General features: G+C 40.9%; 2 protein-coding genes across 5 annotated transcripts; one reads left to right on the plus strand and one right to left on the minus strand.

The window, feature by feature from the left end:
- The first annotated feature begins 657 nt into the window (after positions 1–657).
- On the plus strand, positions 658–13,431 carry elovl1b (ELOVL fatty acid elongase 1b). 2 transcript variants are annotated; one of them, XM_063467076.1, is made up of 8 exons: positions 658–765; positions 11,077–11,177; positions 11,276–11,466; positions 11,664–11,744; positions 11,850–11,906; positions 12,000–12,105; positions 12,326–12,462; positions 12,551–13,431. In XM_063467076.1, exons 2-8 carry the CDS (start codon positions 11,108–11,110, stop codon positions 12,905–12,907), a joined length of 999 nt encoding a protein of 332 aa, XP_063323146.1. In that variant the 5' UTR covers positions 658–765; positions 11,077–11,107; the 3' UTR covers positions 12,908–13,431. The 2 variants fall into 2 exon arrangements, with proteins under 2 accessions (XP_063323146.1, XP_063323145.1); XM_063467075.1 differs by lacking the exon at positions 658–765 and adding an exon at positions 8,057–8,250.
- An 824-nt stretch (positions 13,432–14,255) lies between these two features.
- On the minus strand, positions 14,256–23,285 carry zfyve9b (zinc finger, FYVE domain containing 9b). Of its 3 annotated transcripts, XM_063466782.1 has the most exons (16): positions 23,165–23,285; positions 21,073–21,782; positions 20,834–20,933; positions 20,540–20,742; positions 20,305–20,416; positions 18,880–19,002; positions 18,487–18,642; positions 18,150–18,374; positions 17,989–18,071; positions 17,744–17,848; positions 17,512–17,662; positions 16,707–16,787; positions 16,305–16,467; positions 15,940–16,045; positions 15,676–15,855; positions 14,256–14,895 (listed from the first exon to the last, which is right to left on the minus strand). In XM_063466782.1, exons 1-16 carry the CDS (start codon positions 23,226–23,228, stop codon positions 14,734–14,736), a joined length of 2,724 nt encoding a protein of 907 aa, XP_063322852.1. In that variant the 5' UTR covers positions 23,229–23,285; the 3' UTR covers positions 14,256–14,733. The 3 variants fall into 3 exon arrangements, with proteins under 3 accessions (XP_063322852.1, XP_063322854.1, XP_063322855.1); XM_063466784.1 differs by lacking the exons at positions 18,487–18,642; positions 18,880–19,002; XM_063466785.1 differs by lacking the exons at positions 14,256–14,895; positions 15,676–15,855 and having other exon boundaries at positions 15,944–16,045; positions 16,305–16,546.
- Positions 23,286–23,373: the final 88 nt, after the last annotated feature.

Consider the following 23,373-nt stretch of genomic DNA (forward strand, 5'->3'; position numbering starts at 1 on the left):
AAAAAAATTTAAAAATCGTAATGTGTTATATAAACTGACACATGTCTGGCCTGGCACACCACGTTTATGTAAAACACGTTGCTTCTACTTGTTTAACAGACAAGCCGACTTTTATCGCTTCTTTCCATCATTTCCATCATAAGAACACCAGCCTGTTATGCCACATGTTATATCCTGCAGTACACTTCGAAAAAAGTCAACACTGTTAAAGCAATAAAAGGCACAGCCGGGTTGCTGAACTGTGTTTCGGGCCTACTATATATGTGTAATTATTATATACGCACGGACTGCTTTGGTGTGATTATTTGGGTAGCTTATTAATTGTATTTTAGTTTTTCCCTAAAGATATGGCAACTTGCCTATACTCTGCATACTTTTATTCACATATGAGAGGAACCAAACCGAGTCATTTCTGTGTGTCAGTCGTTTTTTTTACAGTTGTAACCAGTAGTAGTTACAAAGAGCAGAAAATGAGCTCTAAACTGTACAGAATTTACATTACAAACTGTTACAATGAAACATCTGTGAGTGACCGCGGAATGGAGACGAAATGACATTTGATACACTGAGATGATTACGTCCATATTAAGCGACTGACTCACGCCAGTGTAGAGATGACTCCACCTTTTTCCGCCTCCATCAAAGGGTTGGGTCAGGAGGAAGATTTAAGCCGAGAGGAAGAGGAAGCACAGCTAACTACAGCCACGCTTTGCGTCTTATCTCCAGCATTTATTCGACAGACTCCACAGGTTTACTTCAGTAAAAGTGAGTAGCTTTTGGACATTGTTGTCAAACTGTTTAACAGTGAGTTAAATGTTGACTCAGTGAGTTACTTTAAGGTGCTGCAGTTTTTTTTTCTCCCTCAGTGGGGAGGGGGTGGGGATGGGGGTGGGGGCCAGATGTCAATTTAAACAATGTCAAATGCAAGGCTATCTTTTGTTGTTTGTCTTTAAAGGCTCTTTTTTTTCTTACGCCTACAGTAAAGTTTAAAAAACTAGAATTTTTGTGTATATAATCTTTTTTTCTTTTTTTTAAAGAAAAAACAAAAACCCTCAAAGTTAGGCGTTACCCCTAACCAGATATCCGGTGTTGACTGGACTAATTGTTTGAGCTGATGATGGTATCGCCTGTGTACCTGTGCTCCGGACAAAGGGGAACACCCTTCCCCACAGTGGGACACCTATTGTTGTTCTGCACTTTGAAGGGTTTTGCTGTCATTTGCCATTTTGTAGCTGTCATGCATCTAAAGGGAGGCAATCGAGACAGCATATTAATGTGCGTACTGCAAGCTCCAAATGTGCTTCCGCGAGAAGTGAAATGTAGTTTACCTGCTGGTCAAATGTCACAACGGTTTCTAACGGTTAACGCTAAGCCAGAGCGACGCGGAAGCGCACACTCAGCTTTCTCCAGCTCAGAAACATACTCGCCTTTAGCTAATCTGTCAGGTGAAACATGGTTACAAAGTCAAGTTGTTTGATATATGAAGGGGCAAAACAACAGCAACAACCAAAAACAAGTTTCACACCACTAGCAAAATTTAGATTCTCCAAAAAACTAAATGATGTGTGATCTCTTATAGTGGCGAGGCGGAGAACTACATCAAACATCACATCTGTTATGTAACATGTGATTGAGAAAGAATAGGCGTGTGCGTGTATTTTTAATTAGTGTAACTTATTATTGTGTAATGTTAACATCCATAAGTGCATTTAATGTATGGAAAGTCTGACTGTAGGAGAAAGGGATGCCATGCAAGATATTTAATGGCATTGGTATGCATTTGATTGCCCACAGTCTCTGCAGCCTCTGCATTATTTGAATTGCCACAATTTTCCACTGTTTAGCTGGAGAGATTACACTGACGCAAGAAGTAGTTTGGTTAAATAATTTAAGCTTTATACAGTTTTGATTAGTTCATGAAAGTGTTTGAATGCCCCCACACCCCCGCCACCTATTTATGTCCCTGTGAAAGTAGCCTTTGATGGTTTCCAAATTGTGTGCCAAGATAGATTATGGGCTACTAACTGAAAGTTACGACAAATGTTTACAATGTCAACAAACAATTGTGTGACTTAGACAAAAGACCTCAAGGTCAACCAGCCCAGCCGTATCTCTGATAGCAATGTAAACACTACAGCAGTGCTGTGGCTGTTAACAGTTCAGCATCATACGCTTATCACTTCACCTTCAAATGTCAACACCTTCTCCGATGGCCTTGGGTAGTTTAAAATATAATCTTCAACCAGTAGAAATGACACTGGGTATTTTTAAACAGTGTGTTTCTGACAATGCTTCTAGCCAGCAGTGCCGAGTGTGGTGGTGGTGCAACCACACTTCACGTGTCTCTCCTGTTCATCAGCGAGCATGTGTAGTGGGGGGATGTGTCATTTTACTTCACCTCATGTTAAAACCTGTTTTGGTCTTTTTTGTTTTTCGTTTTTTAAATGGGGAAGCAACCTTAAAATCCTGCTTCCCCAACTGGGTTAGTTCACTGACATTTTTATGATCTGCCCTGACATGATTTTTTTTTTTTTTTTTTTTTCTTTAACTCAGTGTGTGAACTTGGCAGATCTGACTGCTGTCAGTTAACTTAAGGCTTCTATTGGCTCTTTAAATGTTTTCCATAAACTCTCTGAACTCCTATTTATTTAGACAAATGCCTTCATATTCTCTATTTATGGACCGACTTGTTCTAAAACAACTTCCTTGGAAAATACTCCAAATGGGAGTAAGTTGCACGTTCAAGGAACTTGCAGTATATTTGAACTCTGTCTATAAACAAGTATTTTAGAAGGCCCATTTCATGTTTCTCCATTAGGGTGGAGAAGCTACCGTACCTGATATTCAGCATTTCATTTAGTCAAATGTCTGAATGTCACTTAAGTGCTTACATGCTGATAGGGAACTTTGTCGAGGGGAAGAAGTGTGACGTTGTCAATTAACTGTTATCTCTTTTGTTTGGGGTGCGGCCATAATCCACACGAACAGCAGCAGTAGACAGTGTGGGTTTCAGTTTGAGGCCTTTTAAGTGAACAGATCTAAACAGTTGATCTAGTTGGACTAGAAGTAATTAAAGCTCAATGTTTGATATGCACTTCAGTCTGTATAAGCATCTAATATTTGAATTCCTATGTTATAATTTAAATTCTTCAATTCCAAGAAGAGGAAGTAAAGTCAGTTTAAGTACTGGTTTTATGTCCTTCAGTATGCTATGACTGGTTCTGTGTTTTGACCAGCATGTTTAGTTAGGGTGGCTAAATGGAAGTCAATTTTCCATTCGCTTGTATCGTTTTATGGAAATGTGTGCCAAAGGTCAAATGATAAAAATACTGTAAATTAAAAACTGACAGACTGATTTGTAATGCTTAAACCCTTTTTTTTCTTTTTTTTTTGGGGGGGGGGGGTTGCCCTTAAGAATTTTATTTATTTTTTTATTTTTTTTGGTGTGTGTAGTAGGCATTTAGATGCATGCAAGCCTAGGTTCCTGTTATAGCAGTTCCACAGGTATCCAGACAGACACCAAGTCTCATTCCAGTCATGTTAAAGTCTTGCCTAATCTCAACATCTGTTTCAATATCAAGTCTGAGTTTTTAGGTGCTGTAAACTGACTTGCATGTTCACTTCTGTTTTTAATGAGGGATTATTGCAGACATTACAGTGTGCTCACGTTTGGCTTTGTCTCTTAAATGGTTTAGATGGCTTATTACTAATCTGAAGAGTCAAGTTCCTGTGTTATAATAGCTGAATGAGGAAACACGCCCAACTTTTCATATTATTAATGACTCTGTCTGGTTTAAAGTCTCAGTCCTAAGAAAATAAAACTCTTATGCACAGTCATATGCATCCTCCAGCTTTGCTTGTTTATGTTTTTAAAGATTTTTTTTTTTCCCAAATAATTCCTTTATGCATGACCACAGATTAAATGATGGCACCGTGCAAATTTACTTCATGCTTCCTGCACCTGCTAAAGTGCAGTGGGGTTTTTTTGCTTTTCTTTTGGGGTTTTTTTTTTTTTTTGTTTGTTTGTTTTGTTTTTGTTTTTTGGTTACCCCTCCCCCCATTTCTCTCTCTCTCACTCACACACGCACGCACGCACATGCACTCACCATGAAGTCAGGTGGGTTCGTAGAGGTGCAGTGGACTATCGGCTGTGGAAAGTTTCAGAAATCTGAGACCTGTACTCTGACAGAAGGAAGGAGGGAGGTGCTTTAAGAGAATGGGAGCAGTGTTGAACGTCCAGCCAGCAGGTAGGGGAGATGCAGCCCCCTCCCCCCACAGCATACGCACCCAAATACAATTGAGGGGAGGTGTTGTGAACATGCCAGTCCTGAGACAAGTTCAGCAACATTCCTGTACCGGGGAGTAGTGGTTACTACAACTTCAGCATTTGGTTGTTTGTTTTGCATTAAAGCATGTTCTTTAGTCTCACCAAGTGACAAGTTTTCAGTCTTATCATATGTAAAATCTGCTATGGCTGCTTGATAATATGCTAATGTGCATTCAGATCTGAGGGTTTTGACTAGTCACTGTTCCAATATCACACAAGTTCATGACAAAGGTTCTTTAGACAAAGGATATGTAATCCAGAATAAAACCAGATTATGCAACTCGTATTATGTCACCAGTCTGTGTATTTTTGCCAGCAATCAAAGCCTGTAGAGTAAATGCTGTGGTTTTTGTTCCTTAAAGATGCCTTGCTCTATAGATTGAATCTTCAGAGGGTCTGTTGGAAGGGTGGGCGAGTATATTCATAATTTTTTTTTTTTTTTAAATTAGGCTTATATAAGAGTAAAATTCTTAGACTACATCTTAGGAAAATAAAAACAAAATGTTTAACTTGAGCATGCATGGAAAAAACGTAAATATTTACATAACTGCTGAGCATTCTTTCAATAGCATTACTGTTATGTAGTATACACTACGACGAACATGTGTTTTAAATTTGACACGTGCACTCAGGCGTTCATCCAGATACATACTTTCACATTCACACACTTTCTCAGCCACGCTGCATGTAAGCCCCTAAATGGTTCAGCACAATCATCATTTGATTTCCAAGATGCTAAATCAAACTGGAACTTCAGTCCTTATTATGCAATAGTAGTTTAAGTAGTCCTCACGTGGCTAGTCTCGTTTTTTTGCAAGTATGTGAGAGCACATACCTGTCCAAACGGTATATGTGCTTTCCCAGCACACCTGGGGTCCCAGGTGACAGTTCTGTCCCTGAGGACATGAACATACTACTAATACCTTTTCTGTTTTCTCTGGAGTCTGTCATCCAGCTGGCTTGACTGGATTGTGTGCCGGCGTTTTGCCACGTGAGGTTCGCGTTCATTTAGCTGACTTTATGTAGGCAGTCAGTGTGCTGTCAGGTTTTTGATGTTGCTGCCTTTAGGACTTTCTACCTGGGGCGAGACTGCAGACTCTCAGGAATGCAGTTTGCGTGAAACAATTGTCTGCAAATTGCCAGTAGCATGCCTTCAGAGGTGAAGTTCATACACTCTATAGAGTAATGGAAGTTTTTGCTTTATGTAATTTGACCAGTTATTTTTACCCTGGCGGGAGAGCCTGATTTGTCACACCACTTTGTGACATTCTAGTGGAAATTCTGGGAGACTTGTGCTTCCTGCCATAAAGCATTTGCAGCACACAGTTTGCTCACTATGCTCTTTACATCTCAATCTATTGAGATTATAAAGTTTAATTCTGAGCTATTGATAAATATAAAATTTGCATCAGTGTCAACAGTTGAAGGTGTATACCTTTTTAAGTGAATTGATTTACCATGTAAAACGGGCTTTTTGTGTGTGTCTGACACTGAGGTTAACACAATGTATGATGTGTGGAATATTACCAGCTGTCTCTGAAAGCATGTACATGCTTTTACTTGGAAGATTTTCACGCAGTTTGACATCTGAAGCATGACATCTGTCAAGCAACTTTTGATTTTTAAAAAATAAAAATATCTTGGTACCTTTATCAAGCTGTTGCTTTTACTTTCCCTTAGATCAAACCAAAATACACTGAATATTTATCTGTCAGTCATATGCAGATAATGGTCTGAGTGGAAGTGAGATAAACATCAAAACTGTTCTCAGTGTCAAGTTTATCAGTACGGGCGTAAAGTGGCTACTCTTGTAAACCACCATTTGTGGCACTTCCACTTCTGTCATATTCTGTATTTTGTTCAATGGGAACAAAAAGGGTTGCTGGTTTCACTGAGGAGCATGACTATCATATTTGAAAGGGCTTTGTCAGCACCTCAAACTGCAGCTGATCTCGTTTTTGTTGTCAGGTGTGTTTTGGTATTTGGAGGAAGGGCTGAAATGCACTGGAGCGCTACCTCCACTCCCCCATGTTGCCCCCAGGGCCAGAACAACAGGCAAAGCTGGCTTGGTCGGATACTGTCTCACTAAAGAGGGCCTTTTCCATTATAAGCTCATTTGTGTCATGCTTGCAGCTGGCTTGAGCTGAATGGCCAAGTTCAACTATTATCTGTCAAAGCCAGTATTTTTATCAGTACTACAGGCATTTTATGGGCTCTTGTTTCTGTGTGTCCTTTACTTATCGGCCTCTTTAAACAAAGTTTAGAGTGTGTGTGTGTGTGTGCGCGCACGCGCGTGTGCTGCAAATCTTTAGAAAGCTGTCTAGTAGACTGATAATAAATGTGTGGAATTTTAGAAACAACTTTTTTTTCTTTTTTTAAAAATAATGATTGCTTGTAGTTTTGACTAGAACACATTAAAGAAAAAAACTCAAATCCACTTTTTGTTACTTATAACTAATATGTTTATTAGATCCCAGTGTTTCTGTCCTATTGAACTTTAGCGTGTACAAAATCTGTGTTGCCAAGGCTGAAATGATCCATAACCGGGTTTTTCCTGGAAGCTCTAGATGTGCCTTTAAGGGACAAATGAGTGTCTCTTATCTTAATAGATGTTAGATGTGTTTTCCTTTCATTTTTTTGACCATGTAATAAGATTAAATTACATTTATAATACTTACAATTTTTTTTTTTTTAATGACTCAATCACAGTCTTGGTCTTTGGGAAAGGCCAAAAACTCCTTGGATGCCAAAGTTGTTATGTGCAAAAGCAGGTGGTGTAACTCGTACTACAAATTTTTTGTTTCTCCTTAAGCATGGTTGGGTGTGGCAGTGGGATCAGAATAAGAAGTTTCCTATTGGAGAAAAAAAACCTCCTTTCACAACGCTGAAGAATTTTAAGCATTGCCGTATGAGTCACTTCTTCCCATTGCGGCAATTAATTTCATCTGCCTTTTGCTTTGCTATCCAACCCTGAGCAAACATCATCTTTATAGCTCTCTTATCTTGCCTTGTAGTTTAAATTTATCCAACGCTTTTTTCCTCTTTTTCCATGAACCTACCAGGAGAGGCTTCTTGGATTTTTCCTTTTTAAACTGGACTTGCATGTGTACCTAATGAAGCTGAACTATTTCCAAGTATTTCCAGTTGGACAATACAGGCCAAACACAACTATAGGAGGAGGCTAGTATGCCTTATTGAGGCATTTTAGTCATGCCATGGATTGTCCAGCAGTGCAGGAGAAGAAATGGAGGCTAGTTTTGCTTTATGGGTGTTGGCCGGGCCGAGGACCAGTAAAGGCGTAACAATGGCTCCCTTCATGATAACAGAGTCTCTACTGATTTCTCGCCCGCTCCCTGTGAATAATATTATCAGCCCACCCCTGAGAGAAGCCGTACAGGGTGACTTCAGAGTAGGGTTTCTGGTGTTTCAAGTGAGTGAAGGGTGTGACAAGGAGAGCAAAGTAAGGAGGGGGTAGGCAGGCGGGTGGGTGGGTTTTGACGGCAGCTTGGTGAAACCTGGGGGCGGTCACAGAATACATACATCAAGGTAGTGTGGGATTTAAATAGGGGTAATCTCTCACCTCAGTTGTGTTCTCTCTCTCTCTCTCAGCCGCTCGGTTACAGAGCAGCCACTCTCTTCCCTCGCTCGCTCTCTTTCAGGCTCAGCCTCTTTCCCTCCCTCTCCTTGTGTGAACTAGTTATTCATCCACTGTATGAGTCAGGGAGGGTGGAGTTTTGGAAGACTGCTGTACCAGTCACACTTTGTCAGTTTACTTTCTCAATCCCATCTCTTTCTGTCACTTCTCTGCTGCTGCTGTCTGCCGTCTGCCCTTGTAGTTTACACTTAGGCTTTATCGTGCTGTGCAAGAGGAGTCCACTTCGGCTTTTGTGCTTTTTAAGTGGAAAATTTTTGTCTCAACAAGGGTAAGTTGCTCAATGTTACGTCGAAGGTGAACTAACTTGTGTGTGGAGTCTGTCAACACTTCGAGCAGTTCAAGGTTGTTTTAAGCTTCTTTACTCAAAGGTTTCGGTTCCTTTCGGTCAGGCTGCTTTTTGTCACTGTTGTTATGAGATAATTGACTGTATGTTTAACAAATGGGTTCCTGGTTTGCTCCCCCTCCCCCATCTCCTGAATTTTTTTTTTTTTTTTTCTCCCATCATCTCTGCTGCTCCAGTTTGTTCATCATTAACTCTTAACTCGTGAGCTCCCTTTTTCCATCCCTATGATTCATTGACATGGCTCTCTTAAGAAAATGTTTCCCCTCCTTTTTCACTGTATCTCTGCTGCGAACCAGCCACACCATTTAAGTCAAGGTCATTTAGTAATGAATAGGTGGTTGTAGTGGGACTGGTCTTTTAGGACTTCACTCGAAGTGTAAAAGTGTAAATTGGAATTCTAAAAAGCTTTTAATGACTTTTTACTTTTATTTAAAGTAGAAAGAGCCTTCAATGGCCACATGCCAGCTTGCATGACATCATTGGAATCTAACTTTTTTTTTTTTCTGGACCCTTTTCAACTATAAGAGGAAGTTGGTGTTGACCTGTGGAATTACTGATAAGCAATGAAAAGTGGCGATTGCTCGGGCTTCAGTATACTGCTAGTCCATATCCTGTGGTGATGCTGATGTTTAACTGGTGGACAGTTAGGTGGCGTCATGTGTCGGTTAATTGATAACTGGATGCAATAAATTATACTTTATTATCCAGGTGAGGCAAACTGACTGTTGTTAGACAAACATTATTGGTGGTAATAATTCTAGTTTCTCTAATGGAGAAAGGGGGGGGGGGGTTCTTTGACCTTCTACTTTCATCCTGTTCTGAGAACAAAAATATTCATTCTTGGTTGTTTTGTCATGAATCACAAGACTATCCTTCTGACTTGTACAGTCAGATTTATTCTAAGTATCCATTCTAGGGAGTCACATGTTGCCTATTCATATTTGAAAATGGGATGTTTTTGGATTACTTTCATCTTGTTGTGGTGGGATTTCCTTAAACCTGCACTTTTTAACAGTGGTGATGCTGCATTAGTGTATATTTTTTATGAAAAGCATTATCACTTGCTATACCAGAATGTGATCAATTTAACTTTTCAGCATTTTCCCTCAGAACAAGACTCTGCACAACAGACATGATGATACTCTTGTTGAAATGTAAGGTGCCTGACCAAAGGCCTCATCCGTCAATTCAAAAAAACACTTTGTGTAAGAGGCGTCTGAAATACACTGATTGTCATACACGACGCAGGAATTTTCATGTCACAAATAAACAGCTCTTTGGTTTCACAATGTCATCGGAAGGAAGCGATGTGGCTATCACAAGAAGTGGTCTGGAATGCTGCAGTAAATTTGGAAGCTTAACAAGAAAGACAACTATGAAAACAGTGGTGTTGACACAGTGCTTAGGTTAACAATTTCTTGAATGTAGTGTGTACAAAGCGACGAGGAAGGAGGATGCGTTTGACACAAGACTCTAATCCTGTGATGTTTCAATTATTTTTAACTTTTAATATTGCTTGAAATAAAGTTTATCACAAACTGTTTTGAAATGCATTTGACTTTTGGATTGTGCAACAGTCACTTTCTCTTCTGTTTTCACTGTGACTTGGTTTTTGACTGAAATCCCATTTGGGGGGGGAAAGCAGAAGAGAAAGTGACTTTTGCACAAATTCCCCAATGTGATTTCTAACTTTTCTTTTAAAGAAATGGATTTCCTGCTTGTCAAATCGATCTAGCTCATTGTTCACAAAATGCATAACCTGAATCCACATGTACTTTTCTTTTTCCTTGCCCCTCTAGGCACCCGTGTGAGCTCGGGGTCACCTGACCTTCATTCCACAGGCTTAAATTATTAGCTTTTAATTATATTGACTTTAGGAGGGCTGTACTTTTTGGCAGTGAAAGAGCATTGTAGACTGATATCAAACAATGGATCCTCTGGGTCCAGTGTGGCTTGCACTGACCGCACCCTGCGTATAAATATGTTTTGTAGTTTACATTTGAAATCTGCTTTAAACAACAGAAAATGTCCAGTTTCGAAAGCAGAGCAGTTTTCTTGTGTGCCGACTGCTTTTAGTGGTCTCTATAAAACTGCCATGTCACAAGAAGGAGCAGTCGTCAGTTTAATGGGTTCAGTGACCAGGAGCTTAAACTGCTGGGTTTATTGGTGGAGGCAGTATTGTGCCTTAACTCGTGGCCTGACTCTTGTACACAAACAGCCAGCCTCAGTGTGGGATGAGGGATGCCCTCAGTTCCTTGTAGCACCTCCTCTCAGATATCAGGCCATGTCTGATGAGTGGTTCGAACCGGGGCAAAGCATCTTGGGAATTTCTGTTGGGAGTGTTTTGTTTGGTGAGGGATGAGCTACTCTGCTCCAGTAACTGCGTTTCAGACCTGCTAAATCAGGAAATGTAAGAATGCGCCTCCCTGAGGACATCAGCAAGACATAGAGGGGGGGTGTATTTTTTTTTTTTTTTCTTTAGAAAATTATTTTGCATGTTTTAATTTTTCTAGAAATGTAACTGTTTAAAAAATTATCTGTTCAGGGTTCTGTTTGAACAGGAAAAATGATCCCGGCATGACAGGTTTGACCTTAAACCTATGTGTTTTTGACACAGTTTAAAACAAATACTGTTTTGCTTTGAGTCAAATTTCAGCCCTTGAGATATTCTCATGGAGCTCTGGAAGGATTGTTGCAGTGTTTTCCTTTCAGCTAAAACTAACAATGAGCTTTTTGTGTATTTGTTTGCAGATAATTGGGTCATAACAATACAAGAGCCAATATGCTTCAGGAGATTCAGGAGATGGGCTCACATGCCAAGGATATCTATGATTTCCTTCTGTCGGGACTTGGTAGGTTTAGTTTTTTTGTTTTTTGTTTTTTTTTAAACACTGAGAAAATACAGACTTGTGTTTGTTTGTCTAAATATATTTCCCCTTTCCCCCTCTAGATCCACGGATCAGCAATTATCCTCTGATGCAGAGTCCCATAACCATGACGACAATACTGCTGGGCTACCTGTTCTTTGTACTGTACCTCGGACCTCGCATAATGGCCAATCGCAAACCTTTCCAGCTCAAGGAGCCTATGATAGTTTACAACTTCTTGCTTGTGGCCTTGTCAATATTCATCGTTTATGAAGTAAGAATCTGTTATCTAGCTTTTTAAAATATTAAAAGAATAAAGTTAATGCACATTGTTAACATTTCATCATTTATTCAAGACTGCTTTCCTCAATGGATATTGTTGGATATATTTATTTGGTTGAACCTGCATCTGTAAGGATCAATGCCCTTAGCAAAGATAAAGTCCTGATAAACTTGTGTTTTTATTTGCAGTTTTTGATGTCTGGTTGGGCCACAACGTATACTTGGAGATGTGATGCAATTGATACCTCTAACAGTCCTCAAGCACTACGAGTAAGTCGCCCTAACTCTATAACAATTACTATTATTAAAGAAAATGAATATAAAAACGGACTTTCCTTCCACTGAGTCACAAACTAAAAAGTCTCTCATTGTTAGATGGTCCAAGTGGCGTGGCTGTTCTGGTTCTCAAAGATTATTGAGCTGATGGACACAGTAAGTTCACATATTCTGATGCCATGGTTTATAAAATGTGCCTTAATGTTCAGTTTTAGTAAACGGTGTTCTGACCAGAATCCCCTCTGTTAGATCTTCTTTGTGTTGAGGAAAAAGCACGGCCAGATTACCTTCCTACACATCTTCCACCATTCCTTCATGCCCTGGACCTGGTGGTGGGGAGTTGGGTATGCTCCAGGTAAGTACATAACCTTAAGTTGTCAATGGTTAATGGAGAAGGGAGGGGGGAGGGGGAGCATTGCGGAAGTGTTATGTAGTTACCTCATCCTGCATACCAATCTTGAAGATAAGATGGTCTTTTTAAAGCCTTTCAAGAAGCTTTGTGCAGATGACCTGACTATCGATATGAAAATGATTAACCAAGGGAATTCGGTGTAATGTTGTGGTTATCACTTCAGGTGGAATGGGATCTTTCCATGCCATGGTAAACTCTTCCGTCCACGTTGTTATGTATTTCTACTATGGCCTTTCTGCTGCTGGACCTCGCTTCCAGAAATTTTTGTGGTGGAAGAAATACATGACTGCAATTCAGTTGGTACGTATAGCCTATACTGACTCAGTGGTGTTACCAGTAGAGCACATTTTTGTGTATTTGGCTAATTTCTCATTTTTCTTCTCAATAGATCCAGTTTGTGCTGGTATCTCTCCATGCTACCCAGTATTACTTCATGAACAGCTGTGATTACCAGTTCCCTGTGGTCATCCACCTCATCTGGATGTATGGTACCTTCTTCTTTGTTCTGTTCTCCAACTTCTGGTTCCAGGCTTACATTAAGGGCAAGCGATTGCCGAAACAGTGTCAGAACGGCACAGCTGTGCACACAAATGGCAAATACTATGAGAATGGCAACAGTGTGAAAAACGGTACTACCAATGGTGTATCACACGAGGTTACCAATGGGATGAAAAATGGCACCACCAATGGCTCGGTCCACCACGAGAATGGCAGCTCTTACATGGGTAAGATGAAGAAGGCCTAGGAAGTCTGGAAGGAAAAGCCCAAGATGTATGGCCCTGTGAACCTGATAAAACTACTAGAGATTCCAAATAATTTGTTCCTTTCCTTTTCTGTTTTTAGTTTTCTATGTAAAGTGTGGGAGAATGATGTGGTCAGTGACTTCCACAGGTGGGGTCCCAAATTTGGTTGTTTGGTTTGTTAGTTTCTTTGCATTGTGTTCCATAGATGGTTCCCCAATGTATGAAGAGAAGATGTTTTGACCCATGTTGTCTTCACTGATGTTGCAAACAACCTCCTAGTTCGGTATCACTCTGGTGGCCTTTCACCACACTTGTCTTCACTTCTTATCTGACCCCCATGTCCTCCTGACACACTGTGGACAGATGACTGTACAGTTTCTATCAAACTTGAAGATGCTTTTTGTAAATAGTTTTACAAACAAAAAAAAAAAAAAGAAACTAATTGTATTGGTATGCTTTAGACTTTCTAAAATTTGTTACTTTGTATTTAATTAATATGCAAATAAATTCCATTTTAAATGATCAACGTTGACTTTTTTTTTTTTTTCTTTCTTTTTTTTCAAACTCTGACAACAGTTTATTGTATATGTAACTTGATTTCACTTAGCAGATCTTTGGGCTCCAACATCTTGCTGTTGCAGCAAAAGTATTTGCATTGACTGCATGTGCTTCTTGTCTCTGCCATCCCAAATATGTGCAGCAAGTAGGAGGTCAACAAGGGCTCTATTCTTCATGGCACAAGGCAGAAATGGCATCCCGCAGACCGGAACCACCAGAACAATTCCCGCTCAAATCAGTTCATCAGGGTCAGGAATGGGGTGATTGTAAAAAGGTTTACTTTGCCTGTGTTAGTCAAACAAGATAAATTATCTGCCTATCCAAAATATAAAATGATATTAAAATCATTAAATTACACTGCAGAATTTTTTTTTTTTCCCTTATTCTGCAAAGGCAGCCATAAATGAACTTAAAATTGTTATAAATTGGATAACAATTCAGAACTTTTTTGTTGTTGGTGTGTGGGGTGTTGTTTTTTTTTTTTGTTTGTTTTTTTTTTGTTTTTTTTTTGGGGGGGGGTTAAATGGTGGAAGATCTAAATCGTTTATAGCTGCAATATAATGCCTTTTGATGGTTGTATTAACAACTGTAATTTTCCAAAAGCAACCTAAGGAGGTCACAAGTACATGTTTCTAGGTCTTACAGGAGCAAAGTCAAATCTCTAGGAATGAGTTTGGGGGGGGCGGTTAACGGTAAAAAGCATAACCTTCCTTTTGATGAAAAATGGCAATATTTCAGTAAAACCGCTCAGGATCCTTGGGCAATAGGCAAGAACTCGGTCACTGTTGCAAGTTTAATTCCAAGCTAACATTACATTTCATGAGCAGTCAGTTAAAATTCATCAAATATTAAAACATTCTCCAGGCATTCATTCAGTGTGCATGAAGCTGCTATTTGGATTTGATACATAACTTCAAGTCATTCTCTTAGCTTTAAGGTTGTGAGCTATCACTTTAAAGGTATTGACTGTAAAATATGTATTAAACATTGTGACATTGATGATTTCAAGCCATGAAATTGCTACTACAGTGCGAGAGCTGCACCCTTATCTAATGGTCCATCGTAGGTTTCATGCGTAGCCTGATTGATTGTGGCTGGTGAGATCAGAAAACCACAAAGAGTCAGATCTCTTGGATGAGATGGATGCAGACCTTGGATATGATCCGCTTTGCCTTTGGAATGCTTTTATTGCCCTGAAACTGGTGAGAAGTGCTGGAGATGAAGCGGTGGTCAGGGTTAAGAAGATGAATTAGTGGAAAGTCTGAGTTCTCTAAGTGATGTTCTCAAGGATGTAAAAAATGAGCTCCATCACTATGGGCTCGCCGTCCCTCTTGCGCCCCCTGCTGTGGATGACAGGAATCAGCACGCTATTCAGCGCATTGAGGTACTGAGCTGGGAGAGGCTGCCCATTGCTCCCTGCCACAAATCCAGCCTGAAATAACAAATAAGCCACTTATTAGTTTTTTAAAAAGCCACAGTGGTGTTCTAAACTTTGTTCAAAGGTTTCTTTACTAATGAAATAACATTCTAGGCTAGGTTTTCTATTTTTTTTCCACAAGAGAACGACGTGTTGCTGTAGTCAAAGTTCATATTCGGAAGTAACACAAGCTGTTTTATTTCACAACAAAGCTTGTGTTACTTGCAGAAGTGGGTGTAGCACATTAAGTAACACATTATCTCAGATAATCTGTCTATAGACCACAGTCTGCATACACGTACAGCCTATGATATGCAAGCTTGGGTAAATCCGTCTTAATCACCACATACTGTATGCGATCTGGTTCACAGTCATTACTGTTCATGTTCTTATGAATGGAAGGTTTTGCTACTATAAATCACTGGCTGCTGCTCCAATACACATTCAATTTAGCTAAAAACATTTTTGCATTAGTGTCTTTTTTTCTTATTTTTCCGTCACTTAAAAAAATTGTTTTTTAATTAGTCTCGACTAGTGAACAAATTTTAAATAGTTAAAAATGAACTCTGCTCTCCATTTAAATTACTAGTGCAGTGCTACGTTTTTACCATAAAGAACCCTGACTATTTTTTGTATTTTATTTTAGATTATTATTGTTGATGTAACCTTACATGGCTCAGGTCTGATGCTTACAAGGCCAGTTTAACCAGACAAATTGGCAGAAATAGATTACACATTAGTTAGTTAGTTATATATCTCTCTCTCTGGCTACAAGAAGCCAAATTCTTTAAAGACCTCTTGGGAGTCAAAAGTGACACGCAGTCCCAGTTTGGCCATCCCGTCCTCTTTCAGCAGTTTAAGGTGTGGACACAGTGCCAAGCAAAATGCCCGGGCGATTCTCTCCGTGAGCCGGTTGTGTTCAGCAGAGTCAGTCACTGCTCCTTTGGGATTATCACCTGTCTGCAGGAAAAACACCTGCACAAAATATTCACGCAAATGTAAAGACGGGTGGCTGTGCACATGGACATGCTGACTTTTTTAGCAGATCATTATATATACTTCTGTCCAGCGGATGATCTTTCCATTTTCTTTGTATTCGGACTTCTGGAACATCTTGGTACTGCTGATAGACTCCATTGATTTCCCATCGATAGGGCTGATGATGCTGGAGAACACAAATATTGATAGGTGGTTACATGTACATACAGTTTAAAACAGACTGAAAAGGATGTGTATAGATTTAAACTCCAGCCCTCCTGTTTACACAGGAGTTTTTTGCAGCTCTTTGTTAGGGTGTTCCAAATTCTAATCAACTAATGGCCCACCGTTAGTTTTTCACAGCTACCTTTTGAATGGATGTTATATTGTTCTACTGGACTGAACACAAAAGCCTTCCTGCACTTCAAACAGTTGGACACACTCACCCCTTATTCACAGTGCATTTCTCCTCTATCCACTGTACACAAACAAGCTCCTGGCTCTCTGATTGGTCCAGCCGTCCACAGGTGACAGTGTGGTCTTTCATCTCCCGTAGTGATCGACGGAGCTCCGCCATGGTTTCCACGGTGATCTGCACCATTAGCCCATCTGCGAAGAGGGGACAGCGATACAGGAGAAACACACACAAACACACACCAATGGGGAGACACACGCCTAGACAAACAGTCTGTTAAAATGTACACAGACACACACATACAAAGATCAACAAATTCTGAATAAACCAGTTTAGGCAGGGGCGCTCTACTTAAAATGTAAATGATGGCTATCCTCAGAGGTGAGGAAAAAGTAATGGTTAACCTGGCTTCTCTGGTCAGAGAGTATCCTACCTTCTACAATGCTGGATTTGGCCAGGTATCCTGCTGACGCTTTCAGCGCACTACTGAATATAATAAAGCATGATCCAGTAACTAGGAAGGAAGGAAGGAAGGAAGGAAGGGAGGGAGGAAGGAATGTCATTTTAATCAGTGTTTACAGTGACAAGGCAAAAACTACAAGTGCATGCACTGCCACCTAGAGTCACATAACTGTAACTGGCCGCGATTAACATCTCGAACCACTGTTGTTCTTTCATTTTCGAATTCCCTCCTACTTTTGCTCCGCTGCACTTAAGTTCAAACTCAAACATAGTTTTGTTTTATATGCAGTTCCATGAGCTACATATGTTTAGATGCACTGTAATAATATTCAGTGGGTTTGCACAATGTTTTTGTTGTGCAGAATCCATTCAGTTTGTGCAGCAAATTTACTTGAATGCCTTCTAAATTTGAAATGTGTAAAATGAAATGTGTTAAATCTATTCTTTGCTTTCAGCGTTCTCTGGAGTATATTCAGCTAAAGATTTACTGTTAGCGATTAGATTTCATTGATCATTTATCGATCACGTTTAGCTGTTTCAAGCTTATGCATATCTTTTAGCTGATTTAGTAGATCCTCATCGTTTAACAAAACTGGAGAAGTATTAGCCATTCTTTTAGCTGCTGTTTTAGTCTCATTTGTTCAGCTTAAATAAAGTAATTTCAGATTTTCATATTAGCTGAGCAAAACTTTCCATGTGTCCCTTCCTACCCCAACAGTAACCCCTGGGTGCTCTTGTATCCCATGCTGGGAGAAACCTGAGTCCTGTGTTGTTACCTTTACATGGTTGATTGTGGATGCTGATGGCTTGGGTCTGATACTGGCCATCATCTGCTTGGACACAGATGAGGTGGGAGTCTGCAGTCTCATTGAAGCATGCCCCTATTGCCAGCACATGCTCATTGGACTTATTCACAGCCTTCATTAGCTAACATGGGAGATAACACAGGTAAACGATGGAGAAAGAAACTATATGTAAGAGGGTTAACTCTGTGAGGCTTAGTGTTACCTCATTATAGCCAGTGGTCGGTATTTTTATGCAAGTCCTATGAGCTTCTAAGTCCACAGTGAGCCCCGATACCATTGGTAGGCTGTAACGGTAATTCCTAAAGTCCTGAAACAAAGCAGAATGGTAAAAAGATCCAGTGTCTGTTACACCATGTTTAATAAAAGTTGTGACACCAAACTTCTGCTGCTGACAGGAAGGGTGGTTTTGCAACAACACAAAAAAATGTTACAAAATGCCATACTCACCACTAACAGTCGCATTATTGTGTGACCTATATCCCCAAACAAGGGCTTCCTAAAGCGTACACTGTACAGAGGGCATGGGTAAACTGGAACAAGAGACAGAAAGTGGGTAACTGGGGAAGAAACATTATAACTCAGAGAGCTTACATGGTTGCCTGGCTTACATCTGTACTCAGCCCCCAGTCGCAGCATGAGGCGCAAGGGAAAGGCTTTGGCCCAGGCCACCTCTGCTCTGTGGACCAGCAGGCCAAAGAGGTAGGGCTGGTTTGGCAGAGGTAGACCTTGAAGGGACTGGAGAGTGGAGCGAACGTACAGGAAGCCTGCATGATCCTGACTGCCAAAGAAGCTGCTGCCAAACAGGGAGAGTGACAGGTGTTTCACAACCTTCCCTACAGAAACATAAAGATATTGAAACATGTGTAATTATAAGAAGGAAAAAATACTACAGTCATTAAGTAGAGACTGATAATATTCTGTATATGGGCTTGTAATGTCTCTGACCTGTGAAAGTGTCTCTGTACAGCTGAATGAAGTGCCTAAAAATGTCTTTGGGGAAACTTTTTTCTTCAGGTAGGCACTGCAGCAGCACCACCAGCTCCACCTGCCCTACAGCATGCATTCCCTTTGTTGTCACACACCAGCACTTCCTGTTAACGTCTATCAGGCAAATCAAGCACAAGCTGGCAGTCACATGTGGACATTTTAAACAACAAATACAAGATGTAAGAGGTAGAAATATATACTCAGAAATTCTATTTAAATTTTTAAAAAATGATCAAAATATTTTCTGCATAGTGATATAATTCTTAACACTGCTCAATTTTAAATGTGTACATTAAGTTCTGTATGCAGTTCATAATGCACAGTAAAAGGTAAGAGGGGAAAGATACACACAGTTGACCAGCTTCACCATAGTGAGCAGGTTAGCATTGAGAACAAACACCAGAGGCTTGGGTCTGCCGCTCTCCAACTCCTGAATAAGGAGCATCTCGGAGGGCTGCTCCTCCACAGTGTAGTCTGGGGGGTAGATTAGAACAGAAGGTTTTTTTCTAATCTACTCTTACTCACCACAAAAAACAGCCCAGTATTAGATTAAAGATTAATATTAGAGTGTGGCTCTAAATAAGATGACAAGCAGCTGGTAGCTGTTATTAATAACAGATCAGTTTTATTAATGCCTTGGGACTGCCCCATTTAACCAGGCATTACAGTGTCCACGTAATAAATTAAAGTAGCAGCATTCGAGTGTAGTAAGTCAGAACACCCAACACATAAATATGAATCACACATGTGGAAGGATTGCCTGGTTCTCTTAAACAGTGCAATCACAAAGAGCAGCAAAGAGGTATCGGAGCATGTGCACGAGCAGCTGAGTGAGCATGAAAAAATATTTGGAATTATTTACAGCAAAGTAGTCAAATGTGGCTCAAGTTGTTGGTAACATAAAGACATATACAGATTCATCATGCAGATTTGATATTGTGAAATTATAAACTGGCTCTTTAGATTAATGGGTGGAAATCATGCAGATATGTAATACTTGCTGTAGTTGTCCCTTCTGGTTAGTGCTTAAACCAAAATAAAGGTGCTAATTTCTGGTCAGTGGTTCCCATCCATGTGGATAAGAGTTATAAAAGGGGAGGGGCAGTGAAGCTAAATTATAATTACAACATTTGCCCTGAAAGCAATCCATGGACAGGTCTGTGAAAGGTATTGTTGGTTAATGCTTAAATAAGATTGAAAAAAAAACTGCACTAACCATCCAAACATCAAAGCCTGGAAAAAATGTCGAGGCAAATCTTGGCTTCACCATAGTGGGCTATGGAGAGAGATCACTGGGTTTTTCTTCTCATAAAATAGTAGCTTCTGACAGCAAGTAGCGGAACAAGATGGACACTTTACAGAGTCACTTGCTCCTCATTTCCTTTTTTGCACGCTGAAGTTGTTTTTCTGTATTAACTATGGGGAATGTTATGGGTAAAGGAGGGTGAGCAGAAAAAAATTGAGGAACCACTAATTTATTCAGTGTGAATCTGTAATTGCTGCTTTCACTTTACTCCATCTGCTCTTCATCGCTAAACTATTAACTGCTCAAAATCAGAGACCATTTTTTTCCCTTTGCCATGGGCTGCCGAATTTGCATAGAACTCCTATTTCTTTGTGAGCCGCCATCAATATTTGCACCATGCACTATGCAAGACATGAAAGCATTAACAAAAGGGGAGGAATATAATGAAAAACAAGAAATATCTGGACCTGAGGAGGAAACACAATAAGTTTGCCTTTCACTTTTAAACTCTAAATTCGAGCTAGCCCTACCTCCTTTGACTCCTGTGGAGGTGAGTATGGGTGGCAAGCCATCCAAGGGAATGAGGTTAGCAGAGCTGCTCACTAAAGCTGTGGTTCCCCAGCCGTAGGGACCACAGGCCTCCTGGAGTTGAAGGGAGGTAGAGGAGTGAGACTACATATATCATTCATTTTCCTCTAAATCACAGAACAACAACAACATTTTCCCTGTAGTCGATTTTTAGTGGCACGTTTTGGGTGAACCTACACCAATCATTGTTCCATGTGGCCTCAAAGTTCTCCTGATCTGGGGTGAACCCACAGGACTTTTAACAGGCCCACCTAGCACTCGACTCATCAGCGGTGAGAACGCGGGCCCCCTGATGGGTGTGGTCGGGGCAGACTCTGAATGCTTATTGGTGAGGATTTCGTCTGCAAACCACACCTTTCTTTTTCCTTTTGGAGACATCCCTGAAGAGAAGATAAAAGAATGATTTCTGCATGATTTAAAAATACAACTACAGCAATACCTAAAAAACAATTTAAAAAAAATTGTGCTCACTTTTAATGAGTGCTGAATGACAGGAAATGCATACTCGTCCCTCCTTCCCATCCAGGTGTGTAAGTTTGAACTTCAAACTGGAGCAAAGTGCACAAAAAACCTGACGACACACACATGCACACACACCACACATGAACAGAGACACACACATACACTTCACTTATAAACTATCAAGTTGCTAATTTTATTTCACTTCAGATTTAATTACACAGAAAGTGAACTTTTAAAACCTTTTTTACCTTCCCACAGGCACGGCAGTGGTGCCTCCTCTTGGTGAATGTAAACTTGATACCACACTTCATGCAGACCTGCGCTTCGGCATCGGGGACCCACACAGGAGCCACCTCACCAAGGACAGTGACTCGATCCTTGGACAGAATGCCAACGGGGCTCGTCTCAGACATGTTATCGAGATCCACAGGAGAAGCAGCGCACTCACCCATCGCTTCCTCCTCGCGGCCTGCCCCAGCCTTATTGGTGTTTGTCTGATCTCCTCGAGATGGTCCCTCCAAGCTGCAAGAATCATCCTGCTGCTCCAGCCCACTTTCCTCCCGCTCCTTCTCCTCAATCACAGAGTCTTCCTTTGATGGGAGAACCGGAGACTTCTGGTTCTTCTCTTCCTCCTCCTCTGCCCACGCGGCATCTGCTGGGCCCAACACTAGAGGGCCGGGGCACTCCTTTTCACCCCATGTGGAGATGGAAGTCACAGTGCAGCTGCCATTCTCCACTTGGGAAGCAGATTCAGTGGGATGTTCAATAGGTTTCTGCTCACATGGTCCACATTTGCTTCTGAGCGTCGCATCCGATGTGGCTTTAGATGGAGATTGCGGTCTGATTTCTCTACAGTCCAGTGCAGGTTTTGACACATCTCCATCTTTGAGCACCAGCAGACAGGGTCTGTTCAGCCAGTGGTGCTTGGTGTCCTGAAGAGACGTACTGTCCCCTTCATCTGTTTCGATGATAATGATATCACCAGCAAGAAGGGAAAGTCAACATCTCCATCTCTCAAACATACACACACTAGCATATACAATGATGCATCCACTGCCTGCTCATTAAGGTGAAAAAGCTGTTCACATGAAGTGTCTATTAAATAGACATCTTCTAGATTTCAGTCCTCACTAATGGCAGCATTAGTGTGGTTGCCCTTGAGAGGCGTATCTGATGATCAAAATAGCCAGTGGTAGTTGTACAAGAGATTAATGATACCACATAGCAGCTGGTTCCCTAGAGAACAAAAAGTTGAGCAGTAATTTTGTGTTTAAACGTGTCTGTTCAGCACCTCACACGTGCTTATGTGGTAAAGATGCCCAGATATGACAGATGTAACCTGATCAAAACCTTTGCTGCTTCCTTATATTGAGCCATATTGTTACACACACACAAATACACACACAGAGGCGGATGTTAAATATGTGTAATGAACAAATAAAAGATATTTCAAGTGAGAGTACGCTGTTTATTGCATGTTTCAGAATAAAAATATGCAAGTAAGCCGCTTGATTCTGCAATCACTCCATTCAAGGTTTCTACATCAGCCTCTACATTAAGAATACCTCCCGTAATTACAGCCAATTACTGATTCAATGCCCTTCCCAGCACATTAGCAGCCGGCAGCGCAAAGGGAGTTAATGTATGCACAACTGATGTTTTATTGAGCTACCAGCGTTTCCTGAATGCTAGGCCGGTTTAAGGGGATGAGCCTCTTATAGGTTTAAATGCAGATCGTCATGTATTTGAGTATTCGATTGAAAGTCTCGTCAAAACATTGGTTACTACTGACTAATTGTACACGTTAAACTGCACTGCAGCTCATTTACAACAGAAACCCATCCTTAAAAAACATGAAGAAAAAATAAAAAGCTGGCGGCGTCATTTCTACCGAAGGCAACAAAGTGAAGACTTCCCGAAACAGCGGCGTGCCTGCCTGCACCGATCCGGCTCACTGAGCGCTCACTTCCCGGGACAGTGACGCATTCAACACACGTGCAAATGTTTAATGTGCTCGCAGGCACAGAGGCCGGAGGCAATGCGACATTCATCCCGCACCCCGGTACACCAGATCAGCCGGGACACTTTACTGAGGTGACGCTGACTGAGGCTACAGTGGAGTATGTATGCAAGCAGCCCGTGTTCACGCGAAAGTGCGCAACACGCACACATACGCGCACGCGCTTTTCAGATGATGCGGTCTATGCGCGCAGCCAAGTGTTATATCAGCGTTTTTTTTTCAGTGGCACACACACACACACCCAAGCGCGCGCGCACAAGCAATGAATGGGAGTAAAAGCATTCCCACCCCGGTATTTTCAGAGCAATCAAACGTCTTACCCTCAGTTATTGCTCCCAAAAGGCTTTCATTCTCATCATCCCGCGCTGTGAAGAACTTCAGCATTTTATCCAGTTACATCTGAGCGCAGAGGAAAATGGATTCAAGCAGCAGTGCCTTGCTCACAAGCGAAAGATGGGATGATTTCGCCTCTCTCTTACCCCCCCTTCTGTGTGATCTCCCTCCTCCCCCGTGCCTCTCTGCAGCTCTT

This window comes from Pelmatolapia mariae, linkage group LG23 (assembly GCF_036321145.2).
Source record: "Pelmatolapia mariae isolate MD_Pm_ZW linkage group LG23, Pm_UMD_F_2, whole genome shotgun sequence".
Classification (NCBI taxonomy): Eukaryota; Metazoa; Chordata; class Actinopteri; order Cichliformes; family Cichlidae; genus Pelmatolapia; species Pelmatolapia mariae.